Below are 18,734 nucleotides of genomic sequence, written 5' to 3' on the forward strand. Positions count from 1 at the left end.
TCGGACTAGGCTCTCCCCCTAAGCGCAAGCTTACATACATGCAGCAGAGAGCATTGAAACCAACACCTCGCTACACCAGTGCAGGGCCTAGCTAGGGGTCGATCAAGATTTGACTCAAATTTAAAGGGAGGAGGTTTTAGCTGTCGGGGGACGGGGGTAAATAGGAATAATGTGCTACTGATAATCCTCGCAGCACGAATTGTGTGTTAGCTTCTTTTTTTTAAGCGACCGGGCTGACATTCAGAACTGACATTGGCGCCCGCGACGGACGTAATTTGACGGCCCATATGACGGACCCCTGGCCCAGGCTGTGTAACACTACAATTGTTGAAACACTGAAGTGGCCTTGCACAGGTCATACCACACTTCACCCATTTTGGTTGTGTGTAAGGCCTCAAACGATATCCTTGAGGAAAAACTAGCCAATTTCCCGACACTGCATTATCGTACACGAAGCTCCATATAGCATTTACTGTTGATATGAATAGAGTTCATTCTATAGTGAATGTAAAACACACAATGCAAAATTGTTGGCTACGGTTCAAGTGAACTTTGTATTGCATGCAGCGAGTCTGGAAATAGAGCGCCACATGCCGCAATTGCAAGTGCACCTGTGCACGTCCATTTTTAGTGACTACCTCGGGCCAAGTGACGTGCGTGAGTGCAGTCATAATTCCCAGCCTCAAGTCCTCAACCACGCCCATATCTGGATGGTGTTCATGGTGAGTGGGTTTACCTGTCATTGGTTAGGAATTATAAGATATAGATGTCGAGACAGGGGTTGAAAAATTCATGGATGTAATTGCTTTCAATGAGGTTGCAGTTTTCTGTAGAGCCTCACTGATATAGTGCACTCCGCGTGGATATTTACATCGGACCTAATTGTTATTGGTAATTGTCACAGAGCTGTTCTTTATTATGCAGCTCTATGGTAATTGTATATCAAATACATGGTGTAGGTATTGGGGAACACTGAGGTATTGGGGAACGCGGGTAGACCCCGTGTATGGCACATTTAAATTGACTAACTGGGTCTATGGTGTGAGGGCAGTTAAGGGGGGGGGGGGGTTACTGCATGGAAGGAACACAACAATGTGAATTGTTTCAAACAATATAAAGCTAGGCCCTATATTATTTATTGCCTTTTTTTAAGGTTGGGGGGGGGGGGGGAGAGGGTGGCTTTTTTGGGGGGGGGGGGTGCCCTGCTTATGTCCACATAGTTGCACCACGGACAATTTTGTGGGATAAACTGCCACTGCCAAACTTATTAGTTGAGTAAAGTGCACCACGAAGTGATGAATATGATAGTTTTGTCCCACTTAAGTGACAAATTGTCGAGCTGTGATGGGTCAGTACCTTTTTTTTTGGTCTAGAGCATATTATTTTCTTTGCTTCCTTTTTGGCTTGACGGGTTTAGGTTGCACTGAAAGGTTGAAGATGGGGAATACAATAGAACATCCGTCTGTGGAGCTTCCCCCGGAGAAGCTGGTGATGGTCACAGGTGGAAACACTGGTAAAAAAATGTTGGTCTTTTCACTAAATCCCTTGCAAATTTGACTCTTTCTTTTGGGGTTTAACATCCAGAATCCTGCATAATGCACCAGAATCTTACACAATTCACCAGATTCCTACAGACCTCTATTTCATCAGGCTCCGTGAAATGCACCAGTTGGTTTCAAACTGATACTGAGTTGTTTTTGTACTCTGAAGGAAGAAACAATCAGATTGTTTGTCCTTTTTGCACTATTTTCTTTCAAAAATACCTCAATTCTTTTGTAATGAAGAAAGTTTGATTTCCTTTGATGCAGGGATTGGATATGAAACAGCAAAGTCCATAGCTGAGATGGGAGCAAGAGTGTGCATCACGTGTCGCTCAGAGGACAAAGCTAAAGCGGTGAGTGTTGTTTTAGGGAGAACATCCGACTCAGTGAATTTGTGGTACAATAACCAAAAATGGAACTGTTAGGAGCTCACTTTTGAAATTGAATATGGTAAAGGTGGTTACTTTTTGGTAAAATTTAGACCGAATCTCATAGAGCTTAGCAAAAATCAACTTATGACCTGTTTCAGTTAGCAAATCCTTTCTGTGCTTAACATATATGTTAGCTGTGTAAAAATGCTCTGAAAAGCTTTGCCTCACACAGTATGCCAGGTTGTATCCTTTCATATACAGACAGAAGTGATTGAAGCAAGGTATCTGGCTCAGGGACACAAAAAAACGAATAAGGCTCACAAAGCTTAGCTTAACTTATTACTCAGCAACAAGCAGCTCAGATCATATATCCACAATAAAAAAAAATTCGCATGACAACTTTGCTTGAAAAATAAAACTTACTTTTGCATGCAAAATGTCTTATGCGCATTAAAGGAAATGTACATCATTGGCTTTTGCTGTAATTTTCAGAACCGAACTATTTTGGGGGTTAGTATAATAGATCAAATATTGTTACACTGACATGTTTGAAGTTTTGCGTTCGAAAATGCTGGAAAAACCAAGAAAAACAAAAATGTTCAAGTAGTCTAGTTCCCCGACTCCACTAAAGATGAAATGGATCAAAAATGCCGGAAAATTTTCAGGTAAGGGAACCAGTCTAGCTGGCCTGCATCCATTCATGAACATAGAACCAATAGCAAACAAAATTTGGACTGAAAAAAAACAGAGGTAAATATGGAGCAGTAGTTTGAAAAAAAGTTACGTTTTTACAACGGTGGTCGGCCGACCACCGTTGGAAATGTATACAAAAGTACCATTATTCTTGAAAATGACTTCACACCAGGTGCCATAATTTTACAGGATGCTTTAGACTGTCATTTACCAACATCCTAGTAAGGTATTTCGTAACAATTCGGTAGTTTTATTTTTCGATGTTTGCAGATGTTGTATTTTCCTTTAATGTGGCCCCAGGTATTGGTTTTATTTTACACCAAAATAGGATTTTGTTGGTCTTTTACATGTTTTAGGCTATAGAACGGATGCAGGAAGAACATAAGAACGAAATGCAGAAGAGAAGTCATGCAGAGGTAAATGGAACCTTTCTTGAATTGCAACAACGTGTCTGACTTGGATGATCAAAACTGCTTCACTTGAAGTCCTAGTGGGGGCTTTTTCGAAGTGAATTTTGGGTCACGAAACTTAGGTGCCTTTTTTTGACAGATTTGTGTATAGGAAGCATTGCCTATTGGCCAGGGCCCTGTGACACTAGCTTGCACCTTAACTTCCTAAAAGCGTCCTTCTTGGAGCTGCTGGAGGCTTGATGGGAGTGGTATGCTCTCTAAAGGGACTAGTTTACCTGATTGTTGGATTGGCAACTGGATGTGGATGTTACACAAATGATCATGTGGGATAATTTGCCCCACATGTCAATTGATTCAGGGGAAGGTCAAGGACTGTGGTTTGGGTTTGTACCAGTGATCCTTGTTGATGGCTCAGTAGTCCTTGAGTCACTGAAGCAATGTAATGTGGCAAGTTGCTGTCTCATTTCGGCAATGGAGGACCATCCAAGCTTCTTATGACTTGCTGCCTACATGTCTCTGGAAAAAGTTGTTCCTGATTTGTCATACGTTGTGTCTTTAAGGACAGCCACTTCTATCTTCCCTACTCCCCTCTTGAACCATGAGTAAAGTACTATCTGTGTTTTCATACCAAGGCCAGGAAAAAAATTGGGCCAGATGAACTATTTTCATTTAGGCTCAAGACAGACTTTACTTATGCATGGCTTTTTATGGGAAGCAGCTGGTAGTTTTGATCTGTTGATGTTGAAAAGTTTGGAAGGGTCAGTAGAATGGATGGAATAAACCAGATTGACTTTTCAAGTTAAAGTGTTTTTTTCTTATCAAAATTTTCCAAGAATGCTGCTGCCCAGGCGTCATCTCAACCCACCAGTGAAGAAATTGAAATCAAGCCACTGAATGTGGAGTACATCATAGTGGATCTCGCCTCGTTGCAATCCACAATGGACTTCATTCAGGAGACCAAGGAGAGGATGCAGTACCTTAATATCTTGGTCTGCAATGCTGGAATTGGCTTTGCCAAACAAGGTAAGGACTCCAGGCATGACCTGTAGATGGTGCTTAAAAGGAAAACTATCGAAAGTTCCCATTTGCTCCACTACTTGACCTGTTCCAAAGGGTTCTTTCGTTGGTTTTCTTTAATAGCATATACAGAGGATAATTACGAGTCTCATTTCCAAGTCAACTACCTGTCACATCTCCTCATTGTGCTGCATCTCATGCCGCTGCTGCAGGCTGGTGCTCCCGACTCCCGCATCGTTCTCCTGTCATCAGCGGCGCATAAAGGTGGGAAACTGGACCTGGACAACATGCAGGGCCGCAAGTCCTACAGTCGGATAGGAGCCTACGGATCCTCCAAGGCCTACATGGTGAAATTAGTTTGTTTCAGAAAGTGAACGCTGAAGTAAAAAATCTAGTCCAGGCTACGCGGGCGTTGTCAGACCATTTTACATGTTACAAAAGTGCTTACATTTGGACCAGTCACTCAGCAAACAATGTGGAGAGGGGGTAGGGTGTGGGCTAGGGTGAGGTTAATCCCATTCAACCAAGGGGTGTTATTTAAAGCATTTGGGAACTGGACACTGTCTCACAAATATGACATCACCCACTTCACCGATAGCGCTGTTAAATGTTATGGTAATTGTTTTTGGTGGGAGGGGGTGCACCTGATAAGGTTTCTTGCAAGTGTCCTCTACAAGTACTGCCAACTACAGCTGTGTCTCACTATATCGCCCTATACATTCCTCATCCTAGTCAGTTTCAGAGAATTTTATTTCTCCATTTGTTGTTCAAAGATCATGGCAGCACACTTTCTGTCTCGAAGACTGGAGGAGACTGGAGTGAGCACTTTCTCTGTCGACCCTGGAATTGTGGACACGGATATTGTGAATAACTACAGTGACTGGAAACTGTTGAGCTTTTTTGGAGGGGCTTCGAAAAAAATGGGTGAGTTCATTTGTTGGTGTATTTGAGAACTCAATTTTAGTCACTGACCCAAGTTTCATGTTAGTTTGTGAATAGATTGAGCAGTGGTAGTGTGTAAATGGATCAAGCAAAGTGTTCCTCTGAAGTTTTTTCAAACTTTCTTATTGAAATGATGGAATGCTTTATGTGTTAAGGCATGATGCGTACTCCGAAAAAGGGGGCTGCAACAAGTGTTGTGGCCTGTGTTGATCCAAGCCTCCGTGGGAAAACTGCAGTGTTCATGAAGAGTTGTCGACCTGCTAACCCTGCTAACTTCTGTCGGTAAGGCTTTGGGAAACCTTGCTTTAGAGTCAAGTAAAGGTGATCACATTATATAGAAAACTGATACTTTATTTCCAGTCAAGGTTTTAAGGAGTCCTCAATTAGCTATAAGTGAGTTTTGAAACAAGGATCCTCTGATGATGATTCCAACTTTTTAGTGGAGGCTTTTACTTAAGGGTCCCGAGTCCCAATTAAACTTGATTCTTACTCAAACTCTAGGATTACAGACCATGCCGAATTATGAACTGAAATTACTAAAGTGACCTTTTCCATTCTAAACAAATGGCTCTTAGATTATAACTCATGGTTCCTTGCTTTGAACCCATGGTTTTTATGAATGGAGACTCGAGGGTTTTGGTTTCTTTTTCAAGGGTCCTTTGATTTCAGACTCAATGGTCCTTGGGTTTAATTTTCTACTTTAGGGATGGCAAAAAACAGGAGGACCTTTGGGGTTACAGTCTTGGATGTCTCAACCAGTTCATCTCTGATGATGTGCTCAAAGAAGCCTTCCCATCAGCGAGGCCTGATCTGCTGACCATTCCCAAGGACACAAGGACAGTCGAAGAGAAGATTGCTGATGATTCAGGGAAGAAAGAAGGGAGTTCAGGTGACAAAGAGATGGGAGACAAATCCAAAGGAGGAGAGGCATCTTTGGAGAGGAAGCAGGATGAGGAGCAACCAGAGATAGAGTCTTCATCTGGAGCTACAGAGGTACCCTCTGAAAAAGTCAAGGCATCGCAGGAACCATATGGGACTAATTTAGAAGAAAAGATACCTGAAGACACACTCAAAGACGAAGACAACGAACCCAAGGCATCCTCCAAACAGGAGCAGACAGAAGAGCAGCCGAAAAGAGAATTACAATCTGCAGCTGCAGAATTACCCACTGAAAGGGTTAAGGCAGAGGAAAAACCCAGCGGGCAGGTTTCAGAGGAAAGGGGCGTGACAGATGATGCAGAAAATAAGTAATTAGCAGCTGAGAACTGCAGCATCTTCAGATAATAAGCAGGTGTAGAACAACCAGAGAGGGAACCTTTAGCTCAGGTAGCTTCTGAAATTGACCAGACATTAGGAGAATCAAATATCAGGGGAGAGGTGCAGAACGCCAGTATGCGGATAGTGTGCCGGACAAAAATGAACACTTTATATGAAAAATGAAATTGGCGAAACACAACAATGATGATTCCACGCAGTATATGGATATTGTGCGAGACAAAAATGCTCATTAATGCGTTTTCATATGTCGAACACACACACACGTCGAGTGCACACATTTTCTATGAGATTCATAGACGAAACACACAGACTTTGTATATAATAACCAGCCTTATTTAACACTCATACATGTAATTCCACACGAAGTATATAGATAGTATGCGGGACAAAAATGCTCATTTACGCGTTTTCATATGTCGACTACACACACTTCGCATGCTGTACATTGTCTATGGGATTGGTGCGACAAACATACTTTGTATATAACCAGCCTTACGGGGACCGTTTGTAAACGAACATAATTCCACACGCAGTATGTGAATAGTGTGCGGGACAAAAATGGTCATTTATGCGTTTTCATATGTCGAATACACACACTTCGCATGCTGTACATTTCTTTACAATTGGCGGAATATACACACTTTGTATATAACCAGCCTTATGGGGACCGTTTGTAGCAATCCTAATACCACACGCAGTATTTGAATAGTGTGCGGGACAAAAATGGTCATTTATGCGTTTTCATATGTCGAATACACACACTTCGCATGCTGTACATTGTCAATGACATTGGGGGAACACACACACTTTGTATATAACCTGCCTTATGGGGACCATTTGTAGCCATCATAATACCACACGCAGTATACAAATAGTGTGCGGGACAAAAATGCTCATTTATGCGTTTCATGTCGACTACACACACACACACACACACACACTACAGAAGTTGTATACCAGCCTTATGTGGACTGTTTGTAACAATCTTAATTCCACGCGCAGTATATGAATTAGTGCATGTGTACGCATACCTGTTAGTTCACAAGTCTCAAGATTACTTTGGACGACTTGACAGGTAAGAAGTTATTGATATTAACTAACTAATTGTCCATATTCTTAAGCCCCTTTAGGTTTTTGTTATTTTGCCTAATGCCTTATATATGATTTGGATCAATGACATCAGTATTTATTACTATAACTTAACTCTGACCGTTAAATAGTTTGATTCATTGTTGATTTTATTCATACATGTCTTGTTTTTTTTCAGATTGGACTTTTCATCAACTCTAGTTAAATGTATATTTTTGTAATTATGTTTTGGATATTATGTAGTCCTATCCTGAATTGCTTCATTTAGAGAATTATTTGGGTTTTTTTTAATGTATTTTGGTGGATTGGAATCTTCTATTGTATTTCTATTTGGAATTAACGCCATTAAAAGAAAAATAAGGCCTACGCACAGTAAATATTTAGCAACATGTCCTTGTCATGTCGCATTTTTTTGGTTGCCATATTTTCTAAAGTAAACACAAAAAACCCCAAAGTGTGCATTCGTTTTACGGCAAGAGCCAGCTACGGATTATTCCATGACGTGACATTCAAAATCTGCCGAAAACTAGATGTTGATTTTTTTGTTTTAAAGGTGAAAACGGCTGAAACTGCGACATTTAAAATAACAAAACTTGTTATACTAGCAGTTGGCTTAAAACGCGACATTTTAATTTAAGCATAAAATAACCCTTTTTTTAGCGGCCGCATGGTCTACTAAAACAGCAGATGCGCACTCACTCCAGCTGGACATGGGCCATGCGGATCATCGGAGCCGGCATCTTGAGAGGTCGCGCAATCCTTATAATTCTAGTTCTGCCCATGTGCCTTTTACGCTTTTCCTTTGCGGTATCGCTTTGTCAGTATATAGTCTCAAATATTGTGATGAGCCTTTCTGACTGTACTTACTACTTCCATGGTAACACTAGTTGTCTCTGTACGTCTGTTGAATTCTGACGGATGGCCGATGATCGATTCCTGCGCTGCCTGATAAAAGCTGTTTCTTCAGCTGGTCTTTAGCACCGAGACCGAGGACCACCACGGTTTCGGTGTCACATGAAAATCCGACTCCTATGCAAATCGGACCCCTATTTCCCTATTATTGGTTGATCCCTCGCACGTGACAGTCACTCGCCCGAAACGATCTTAAAAATAGCATAGTATCGTACTCACGCGTGCGCAATACTACAATGAGTCCACATTTCATGGAGTCGGATATTCACGCTACACCGGTTCCCAACTAGCAGCTCACTGAATGGACCGATCCAGCAAGCACCGCCCGGCCCCATGATATTCTGAACAATCACAGCCGTGATTTATGTCCGACATGCGTGCACAAAAGTCCGACATGCGTGCACGCGCGTATGATGCGCGCGGCAGGAAAATGCAGCGTGGCATTATGAGGAGCGCGTGTTAATTTGCCCACGTGCGCAGTGGGAGGGGCTTACTGGATCGGTCCATTGACCTATCGCAGTTTGCGAGTTAGCTACGCCCCTTACCCCTATGGATTACACAACTTTTTGTTTGTCTCAGATTTTGCGCGTTCCGCGTCCATTTGTATATCATGTAATTGGACAATATTCATAAGCTGCGTTGACGCGATTCTAACGCGATTCTACAGCAATTGGTCAATTATGAAGAGAACGTGTCCTCCATCCTCGCAGCCAAGCATTGGTTGGAGCAGAATGGACTCTTTGCTGGGCAGCATACAGACTCATTTTGAGACGGCCCTGCATGCAGCTCTTGATGCAAATTATGAAGTCTTTAGCTTAGGCCAAAAAAAAAAGTCTCCGGTTTCTGGTATGGAGCTTGCCCCAAAAGTGGTTCGGCGACGCGGCTTTTTTTTTTTTTTTACCTGTGTTTTTTGGTTTTTTGGGCTTCAAATGTCGGCTGATGACTGCAAATGGTGCCCGACTAAACTTAGTGCAAATATATGGGAGTCCAGAGAGGCCACATAAAGCTTATTCTCGATCATAACCCCATCTAAAAACACGTTAAAATTGTGCAGCAGCAGAATTCCAGTCGAACCAGTGAGTTTGGCGGTTTTGAGACATCATCTTTTATTGAAAAAAAACCTTTTTCATTTTGCCGACGCGCATGGCTACGGCGACGCGCGCGCATACCAGAAACCGGAGACTTTTTTTTTTGGCCTTAGGCAGCATTGGTGGACTTTTTCAAAAGCCCCAACTAGGCCTATAATCTCGGACTAGGCTCTCCCCCTAAGCGCAAGCATACATGCAGCAGAGAGCATTGAAACCAACACCTCGCTACACCAGTGCAGGGCCTAGCTAGGGGTCGATCAAGATTTGACTCAAATTTAAAGGGAGGAGGTTTTAGCTGTCGGGGGACGTGGACGGGGGTAAATAGGAATAATGTGCTACTGATAATCCTCGCAGCACGAATTGTGTGTTAGCTTTTCTTTTTAAGCGACCGGGCTGACATTCAGAACTGACATTGGCGCCCGCGACGGACGTAATTTGACGGCCCATATGACGGACCCCTGGCCGCCCAGGCTGTGTAACACTACAATTGTTGAAACACTGAAGTGGCCTTGCACAGGTCACACCAAACTTCACCCATTTTGGTTGTGTAGGGCCTCACACGATATCCTTGAGGATCATCAAAAACTAGCCAATTTCCCGACACTGCATAATCTACACGAAGCTCCATATAGCATTTACTGTTGATATGAATAGAGTTAATTCTATAGTGAATGTAAAACACACAATGTAAAATTGTTGGCTACGGTTCAGGTGAACTTTGTATTGCATGCAGCGAGTCTGGAAATAGAGCGCCACGCCGCAATTGCTAGTGCACCTGTGCACGTCCATTTTTTAGTGACTTCCTCGGGCCAAGTGACCTGCGTGAGTGCAGTCATAATTCCCAGCCTCAAGTCCTCAACCACGCCCATATCTGGATGGTGTTCATGGTGAGTGGGTTTACCTGTCATTGGTTAGGAATTATAAGATATAGATGTCGAGACAGGGGTTGGAAAATTCATGGATGTAATTGCTTTCAATGAGGTTGCAGTTTTCTGTAGAGCCTCACAGATATAGTGCACTCCGCGTGGATATTTACATCGGACCTTGTTATTGGTAATTGTCACAGAGCTGTTCTTTATTATGCAGCTCAATGGTAATTGTATATCAAATACATGGTGTAGGTATTGGGGAACACTGAGGTATTGGGGAACGCGGGTAGACCCCGTGTATGGCACATTTAAATTGACTAATTGGGTCTATGGTGTGAGGGCAGTTAAGGGGGGGGGGGGGGGTTACTGCATGGAAGGAACACAACAATGTGAATTGTGTCAAACAATATAAAGCTAGGCCCTATATTATTTATTGCCTTTTTTAAGGGGGGGGGGTGCCCTGCTTATGTCCATATATAGTTGCACCACAGACAATTTTGTGGGATAAACTGCCAGTGCCTAACTTATTAGTTGAGTACAGTGCACCACGAAGTGATGAATATGATAGTTTTGTCCCACTCAAGTGACAGATTGTCGAGCTATGACGGGTCAGTACCTTTTTTTTGGTCTAGAGCATATTATTTTCTTTGCTTCCTTGTTGGCTTGACAGGTTTAGGTTGCACTGAAAGGTTGAAGATGGGGAATAAAATAGAACATCCGTCTGTGGAGCTTCCCCCGGAGAAGCTGGTGATGGTCACAGGTGGAAACACTGGTAAAAAATGTTGGTCTTTTCACTAAATCCCTTGCAAATTTGACTCTTTCTTTTGGGGTTTAACGTCCAGAATCCTGCATAATGCACCAGAATCTTACACAATTCACCAGATTCCTACAGACCTCTATTTCATCAGGCTCCGTGAAATGCACCAGTTGGTTTCAAACTGATACTGAGTTGTTTTTGTAGTCTGAAGGAAGAAACAATCAGATTGTTTGTCCTTTTTGCACTATTTTCTTTCAAAAATACCTCAATTCTTTTGTAATGAAGGAAGTTTGATCTCCTTTGATGCAGGGATTGGATATGAAACAGCAAAGTCCATAGCTGAGATGGGAGCAAGAGTGTGCATCACGTGTCGCTCAGAGGACAAAGCTAAAGCGGTGAGTGCACGGTTGTTTCAGGGAGTAAATCTGACTCAGTGAATTTGTGGTCCAATAACCAAAAATGGAACTGTTAGGAGCTCACTTTTGAAATTTAATATGGTAAAGGTGGTTACTTTTTGGTAAAATTTAGACCGAATCTCATATAGAGCTTAGCAAAAATCAACTTATGACCTGTTTCATTTAGCAAATCCTTTCTGTGCTTAACAAATATGTTAGCTGTGTAAAAATGCTCTGAAAAGCTTTGCCTCACACAGTATGCCAGGTTGTATCCTTTCATATACAGACAGAAGTGATTGAAGCAAGGTATCTGGCTCAGGGACACAAAAAAACGAATAAGGCTCACAAAGCTTAGCTTAACTTATTACTCAGCAACAAGCAGCTCAGATCATATATCCACAATAAAAAAAAATTCGCATGACAACTTTGCTTGAAAAATAAAACTTACTTTTGCATGCAAAATGTCTTATGCGCATTAAAGGAAATGTACATCATTGGCTTTTGCTGTAATTTTCAGAACCGAACTATTTTGGGGGTTAGTATAATAGATCAAATATTGTTACACTGACATGTTTGAAGTTTTGCGTTCGAAAATGCTGGAAAAACCAAGAAAAACAAAAATGTTCAAGTAGTCTAGTTCCCCGACTCCACTAAAGATGAAATGGATCAAAAATGCCGGAAAATGTTCAGGTAAGGGAACCAGTCTAGCTGGCCTGCATCCATTCATGAACATAGAACCAATAGCAAACAAAATTTGGACTGAAAAAAAAACAGAGGTAAATATGGAGCAGTAGTTTGAAAGAAAGTTACGTTTTTACAACGGTGGTCGGCCGACCACCGTTGGAAATGTATACAAAAGTACCATTATTCTTGAAAATGACTTCACACCAGGTGCCATAATTTTACAGGATGCTTTAGACTGTCATTTACCAACATCCTAGTAAGGTATTTCGTAACAATTCGGTAGTTTTATTTTTCGATGTTTGCAGATGTTGTATTTTCCTTTAATGTGGCCCCAGGTATTGGTTTTATTTGACACCAAAATAGGATTATGTTGGTCTTTTACATGTTTTAGGCTATAGAACGGATGCAGGAAGAACATAAGAACCAAATGCAGAAGAGAAGTCATGCAGAGGTAAATGGAACCTTTCTTGAATTGCAACAACGTGTCTGACTTGGATGATCAAAACTGCTTCACTTGAAGTCCTAGTGGGGGCTTTTTCGAAGTGAATTTTGGGTCACGAAACTTAGGTGCCTTTTTTTGACAGATTTGTGTATAGGAAGCATTGCCTATTGGCCAGGGCCCTGTGACACTAGCTTGCACCTTAACTTCCCAAAAGCGTCCTTCTTGGAGCTGCTGGAGGTTTGATGGGAGTGGTATGCTCTCTAAAGGGACTAGTTTACCTGATTGTTGGATTGGCAACTGGATGTGGATGTTACACAAATGATCATGTGGGATAATTTGCCCCACATGTCAATTGATTCAGGGGAAGATCAAGGACTGTGGTTTGGGTTTGTACCAGTGATCCTTGTTGATGGCTCATTAGTCCTTGAGTCACTGAAGCAATGTAATGTGGCAAGTTTGCTGTCTCATTTCGGCAATGGAGGACCATCCAAGCTTCTTATGACTTGCTGCCTACATGTCTCTGGAAAAAGTTGTTCCTGATTTGTCATACGTTGTGTCTTTAAGGACAGCCACTTCTATCTTCCCTACTCCCCTCTTGAACCATGAGTAAAGTACCATTTGTGTTTTCATACCCAAGCTAGGGAAAAAAATGGGCCAGATGAACTTTGTTCATTTAGGCTCAAGACAGACTTTACTTATGCATGGCTTTTTATGGGAAGCAGCTGGTAGTTTTGATCTGTTGACGTTGAAAAGTTTGGAAGGGTCAGTACAATGGATGGAATAAACAAGATTGACTTTTCAAGTTAAAATGTTTTTTTCTTATTAAAATTTTCCAAGAATGCTGCTGCCCAGGCGTCATCTCAACCCACCAGTGAAGAGATCAAGCCACTGAATGTGGAGTACATCAAAGTGGATCTCGCCTCGTTGCAATCCACCATGGACTTCATTCAGGAGACCAAGGAGAGGATGCAGTACCTTAATGTCTTGGTCTGCAATGCTGGAATTGGCTTTGCCAAACAAGGTAAGGACTCCAGGCATGACCTGTAGATGGTGCTTAAAAGGAAAACTATCGAAAGTTCCAATTTGCTCCACTACTTGACCTGTTCCAAAGGGTCCTTTCGTTGGTTTTCTTGAATAGCATATACAGAGGATAATTACGAGTCTCACTTCCAAGTCAACTACCTGTCACATCTCCTCATTGTGCTGCATCTCATGCCGCTGCTGCAGACTGGTGCTCCCGACTCCCGCATCGTTCTCCTGTCATCAGCGGCGCATAAAGGTGGGAAACTGGACCTGGACAACATGCAGGGCCGCAAGTCCTACAGTCGGATAGGAGCCTACGGATCCTCCAAGGCCTACATGGTGAAATTAGTTTGTTTCAGAAAGTGAATGCTGAAGTAAAAAGCTAGTCCAGGCTACGCGGGCGTTGTCAGACCATTTTACATGTTACAAAAATGCTTACATTTGGACCAGTCACTCAGCAAACAATGTGGAGAGGGGGTAGGGTGTGGGCTAGGGTGAGGTTAATCCCATTCAACCAAGGGGTGTTATTTAAAGCATTTGGAACTGGACACTGTCTCACAAATATGACATCACCCACTTCACCGATAGCGCTGTTAAATGTTATGGTAATTGTTTTTGGTGGGAGGGGGTGCACCTGATAAGGTTTCTTGCAAGTGTCCTCTACAAGTACTGCCAACTACAGCTGTGTCTCACTATATCGCCCTATACATTCCTCATCCTAGTCAGTTTCAGAGAATTTTATTTCTCCATTTGTTGTTCAAAGATCATGGCAGCACACTTTCTGTCTCGAAGACTGGAGGAGACTGGAGTGAGCACTTTCTCTGTCGACCCTGGAATTGTGGACACGGATATTGTGAATAACTACAGTGACTGGAAACTGTTGAGCTTTTTTGGAGGGGCTTCGAAAAAAATGGGTGAGTTCATTTGTTGGTGTATTTGAGAACTCAATTTTAGTCACTGACCCAAGTTTCATGTTAGTTTGTGAATAGATTGAGCAGTGGTAGTGTGTAAATGGATCAAGCAAAGTGTTCCTCTTAAGTTTTTTCAAACTTTCTTATTGAAATGATGGAATGCTTTATGTGTTTAGGTATGATGCGTACTCCGAAAAAGGGGGCTGCAACAAGTGTTGTGGCCTGTGTTGATCCAAGCCTCCGTGGGAAAACTGCAGTGTTCATGAAGAGTTGTCGACCTGCTAACCCTGCTAACTTCTGTCGGTAAGGCTTTGGGAAACCTTGCTTTAGAGTCAAGTAAAGGTGATCACATTATATAGAAAACTGATACTTTATTTCCAGTCAAGGTTTTAAGGAGTCCTCAATTAGCTATAAGTGAGTTTTGAAACAAGGATCCTCTGATGATGATTCCAACTTTTTAGTGGAGGCTTTTACTTAAGGGTTCCGAGTCCCAATTAAACTTGATTCTTACTCAAACTCTAGGATTACAGACCATGCCGAATTAAGAACTGAAATTACTACAGTGACCTTTTCCATTCTAAACAAATGGCTCTTAGATTATAACTCATGGTTCCTTGCTTTGAACCCATGGTTTTTATGAATGGAGACTCGAGGGTTTTGGTTTCTTTTTCAAGGGTCCTTTGATTTCAGACTCAAGGGTCCTTGGGTTTAATTTTCTACTTTAGGGATGGCAAAAAACAGGAGGACCTTTGGGGTTACAGTCTTGGATGTCTCAACCAGTTCATCTCTGATGATGTGCTCAAAGAAGCCTTCCCATCAGCGAGGCCTGAACTGCTGACCATTCCCAAGGACACAAGGACAGTCGAAGAGAAGATTGCTGATGATTCAGGGAAAAAAGAAGGGAGTTCAGGTGACAAAGAGATGGGAGACAAATCCAAAGGAGGAGAGGCATCTTTGGAGAGGAAGCAGGATGAGGAGCAACCAGAGATAGAGTCTTCATCTGGAGCTACAGAGGTACCCTCTGAAAAAGTCAAGGCATCGCAGGAACCATATGGGGCTAATTTAGAAGAAAAGATACCTGAAGACACACTCAAAGATGAAGACAACGAACCCAAGGCATCCTCCAAATAGGAGCAGACAGAAGAGCAGCCGAAAAGAGAATTACCATCTTCCGCTGCAGAATTACCCACTGAAAGGGTTAAGGCAGAGGAAAAGCCCAGCGGGCAGGTTTCAGAGGAAAGGGGCGTGACAGATGATGCAGAAAATAAGTAATTAGCAGCTGAGAACTGCAGCATCTTCAGATAATAAGCAGGAGTAAAACAACCAGAGAGGGAACCTTTAGCTCAGGTAGCTTCTGAAATTGACCAGACATTAGGAGAATCAAATATCAGGGGAGAGGTGCAGAACGCCAGTATGCGGATAGTGTGCCGGACAAAAATGAACACTTTATATGAAAAATGAAATTGGCGAAACACAACAATGATGATTCCACGCAGTATATGGATATTGTGCGAGACAAAAATGCTCATTAATGCGTTTTCATATGTCGAACACACACACACGTCGAGTGCACACATTTTCTATGAGATTCATAGACGAAACACACAGACTTTGTATATAATAACCAGCCTTATTTAACACTCATACATGTAATTCCACACGAAGTATATAGATAGTATGCGGGACAAAAATGCTCATTTACGCGTTTTCATATGTCGACTACACACACTTCGCATGCTGTACATTGTCTATGGGATTGGTGCGACAAACATACTTTGTATATAACCAGCCTTACGGGGACCGTTTGTAAACGAACATAATTCCACACGCAGTATGTGAATAGTGTGCGGGACAAAAATGGTCATTTATGCGTTTTCGTATGTCGAATACACACACTTCGCATGCTGTACATTTCTTTACAATTGGCGGAATATACACACTTTGTATATAACCAGCCTTATGGGGACCGTTTGTAGCAATCCTAATACCACACGCAGTATTTGAATAGTGTGCGGGACAAAAATGGTCATTTATGCGTTTTCATATGTCGAATACACACACTTCGCATGCTGTACATTGTCAATGACATTGGGGGAACACACACACTTTGTATATAACCTGCCTTATGGGGACCGTTTGTAACAATCATAATTCCACACGCAGTATACGAATAGTGTGTGGGACAAAAATGGTCATTTATGCGTTTTCATATTTTGTCAACTACAGACACACTACACAAGTTGTATACCAGCCTTATGGAGACCGTTTGTAACAATTATAATTCCACGCGCAGTATATTTAGTGCATGTGTGTACGCATACTTGTTAGTTCACAAGTCTCAAGATTACTTTAGACGACTTGACAGGTAAGACGTTATTGATATTGTCTAAATAATTGTCCGTATTCTTAAGCCCCTTTAGGTTCTTGTTATTTAGCCTAATGCCTTAACTCATATGATTTTGATCAATGACATTTTTATCTATTAGTTAACTTAACTCCGACCATTAAACAGTTTGATTCATTGATGATTTTAGTCTAGTCATATATGTCTTGTATTTTCAGATTGGACTTTCATCACTAGTTCAATGTATATTTTGGCAATTATGTTTTGGATACATGCAGTCCTGATCCTATCCTGAATTGCTTCATTTTGATAATATTTTTTTTTTATGTACTTTGGTGGATTGGAATTTTCTATTGGATTTTTATGTGGGAATTATTATCTTAATTATGTCTTCATGATTTTCTTCCTAGGATGCAGTAACGCCATTAAAGGAACAACAATGCCTACGCACAGTATGTTAGCAACATGTCCTTGTCATGTCGCATTTTTGTGGTTGCCATATTATCTAAAGTAAACACAAAAATACCCCAAAGTGTTCATTCGTTCTATGACAAGAGCTAGCTAAGGATTATTCCATGACACTCAAAATCTCCCGAAAACCAGATGTTGAATGTTATGTTTTAAAGTTGAAAAAGGCTAAACATGCGACATTTAAAATAACGAAACTTTTTATACTAGCGGTGGGCCAAAAAACCCCGCGACATTTCAAAAATATAATTTAAGAATAAAAGAAACTTTTTTAGCGGCCGCATGGTCTACTAAAACCATCAGATACGCATTCACTCTAGATGGACATTGGGCATGCGAATCCTAGGAGCCGGGATCTTGAGAGGTCGCCCAATCCTTATAATTCCGCCCTTTACGCTTTTCCTTTGCGGTATCGCTTTGTATAGTCTCAAATATTGTGATAGCCTTTCTGATTGTTTCATACTTCCATGGTAACAACAGTTGTCTCTGTCCGTTGCCTCTTCTTGAGATGGCCGATAATCGATTCCTGCGCTGCCTGATAAAAGCTGTTTCCTCAGCTGGTCTGTGAAGCACCGTTCAGACCGAGGACCGCCACGGTCCCGGTTCCCAACTAGCAGCTCACTGAAATATGAAGAGATTGTGTCCTCCATCCGTGCTAAATGGCCGGCCAAGTGCATTAAGTTGTAGCAGAATGGACTCTTGCTGGTACTAACTAATTTTTGAGACGGCACTGCCTCTTGATGCAAATTATGAAGTCTTAAAGGCAGCATCGGTGGCCTTTTCAAAAGCCTCAAGTAGGCCTATATTCTCGCGGCGGACCTGGCTCTCTGCCTAAGCATACCGCAGACAGCATTGAAACCAACACCTCGCTACACCTGTGCAGGGCTTTAGCTAGGGGTCGATCAAGCTTTGGCTCAAATTTAAAGGGAAGGGGGTTTTAGCTGTCGGGGACGGGGGTATACTGAAATAGGCATAATGTGCTACTGTCGTATAATCCTCGCAGCACGTTTTGTGTTTTAGCGGTTTTTTTTTTTTTTAAAGCGACTGGACTTGATCAAGTACACGACCAAATTTGTACAACGACACGGTTCTGCTCCTAGCTGACATTCGGAACTGACGATTGGCGCCCGCGACGGACGAAAATTGACGGCCCATGACGAACCCCTGGCCCAGGCTGTGTAACACTACAGGGGTGAGTAAAAAAAAAAACGAAACCCAAATGTCAGGACTATTGTTTTAGTGAAGTCTTGCATGTTTAGCACTTTCAATTTCTAAGATATGAAAGCCCAATTAATATTAAGTTTTCTTTTAGTACAAGAATCATTCAAATCACTTTAAGTACTTTTCAAGTTATTATTACGGAATCAACCACCGTTTTAAAGTCCTGTCCACGGATCACAAGAAGAAGGTAAGTACGGAAGACGGATAGTGCCACTCAATTAGTGTGAATAAATATTTTTTGGTGCGTGTGTCTTCCGTAGGTTAAGTGTTCTTTCATCA

General features: G+C 41.9%; 2 protein-coding genes across 2 annotated transcripts; both read left to right on the forward strand.

The window, feature by feature from the left end:
- The first annotated feature begins 1,416 nt into the window (after positions 1-1,416).
- Positions 1,417-7,081, forward strand: LOC119722292 (dehydrogenase/reductase SDR family member on chromosome X-like). Its single transcript, XM_038192335.1, has 8 exons — positions 1,417-1,513; positions 1,809-1,894; positions 2,962-3,021; positions 3,849-4,038; positions 4,156-4,379; positions 4,806-4,956; positions 5,130-5,256; positions 5,679-7,081. The coding sequence occupies exons 1-8, from the start codon at positions 1,438-1,440 to the stop codon at positions 6,223-6,225; spliced, it is 1,461 nt and encodes a 486-aa protein (XP_038048263.1). The 5' UTR covers positions 1,417-1,437; the 3' UTR covers positions 6,226-7,081.
- A 2,953-nt stretch (positions 7,082-10,034) lies between these two features.
- On the forward strand, positions 10,035-17,248 carry LOC119722294 (dehydrogenase/reductase SDR family member on chromosome X-like). The gene is made up of 9 exons (XM_038192337.1): positions 10,035-10,228; positions 10,881-10,982; positions 11,277-11,362; positions 12,438-12,497; positions 13,326-13,509; positions 13,627-13,850; positions 14,275-14,425; positions 14,599-14,725; positions 15,148-17,248. Exons 2-9 carry the CDS (start codon positions 10,907-10,909, stop codon positions 15,551-15,553), a joined length of 1,314 nt encoding a protein of 437 aa, XP_038048265.1. The 5' UTR covers positions 10,035-10,228; positions 10,881-10,906; the 3' UTR covers positions 15,554-17,248.
- The last annotated feature ends 1,486 nt before the right edge of the window (positions 17,249-18,734 follow it).

Source organism: Patiria miniata, unplaced genomic scaffold (genome assembly GCF_015706575.1).
Source record: "Patiria miniata isolate m_02_andy unplaced genomic scaffold, ASM1570657v1 HiC_scaffold_15, whole genome shotgun sequence".
NCBI classification, from domain to species: domain Eukaryota; kingdom Metazoa; phylum Echinodermata; class Asteroidea; order Valvatida; family Asterinidae; genus Patiria; species Patiria miniata.

Excerpts from the sequence above, each read along its gene's own strand:
- LOC119722292 (XM_038192335.1), top strand. The coding sequence starts at position 1,438 with ATGGGGAATACAATAGAACATCCGTCTGTGGAGCTTCCCCCGGAGAAG. Across the intron at positions 1,514-1,808 it reads GGTCACAGGTGGAAACACTG|GGATTGGATATGAAACAGCA; the intron begins GTAAAAAAATGT and ends CCTTTGATGCAG. Across the intron at positions 1,895-2,961 it reads CAGAGGACAAAGCTAAAGCG|GCTATAGAACGGATGCAGGA; the intron begins GTGAGTGTTGTT and ends TACATGTTTTAG.
- LOC119722294 (XM_038192337.1), top strand. The coding sequence starts at position 10,907 with ATGGGGAATAAAATAGAACATCCGTCTGTGGAGCTTCCCCCGGAGAAG. Across the intron at positions 12,498-13,325 it reads AGAAGAGAAGTCATGCAGAG|AATGCTGCTGCCCAGGCGTC; the intron begins GTAAATGGAACC and ends AAATTTTCCAAG. Across the intron at positions 14,726-15,147 it reads AACCCTGCTAACTTCTGTCG|GGATGGCAAAAAACAGGAGG; the intron begins GTAAGGCTTTGG and ends TTTCTACTTTAG.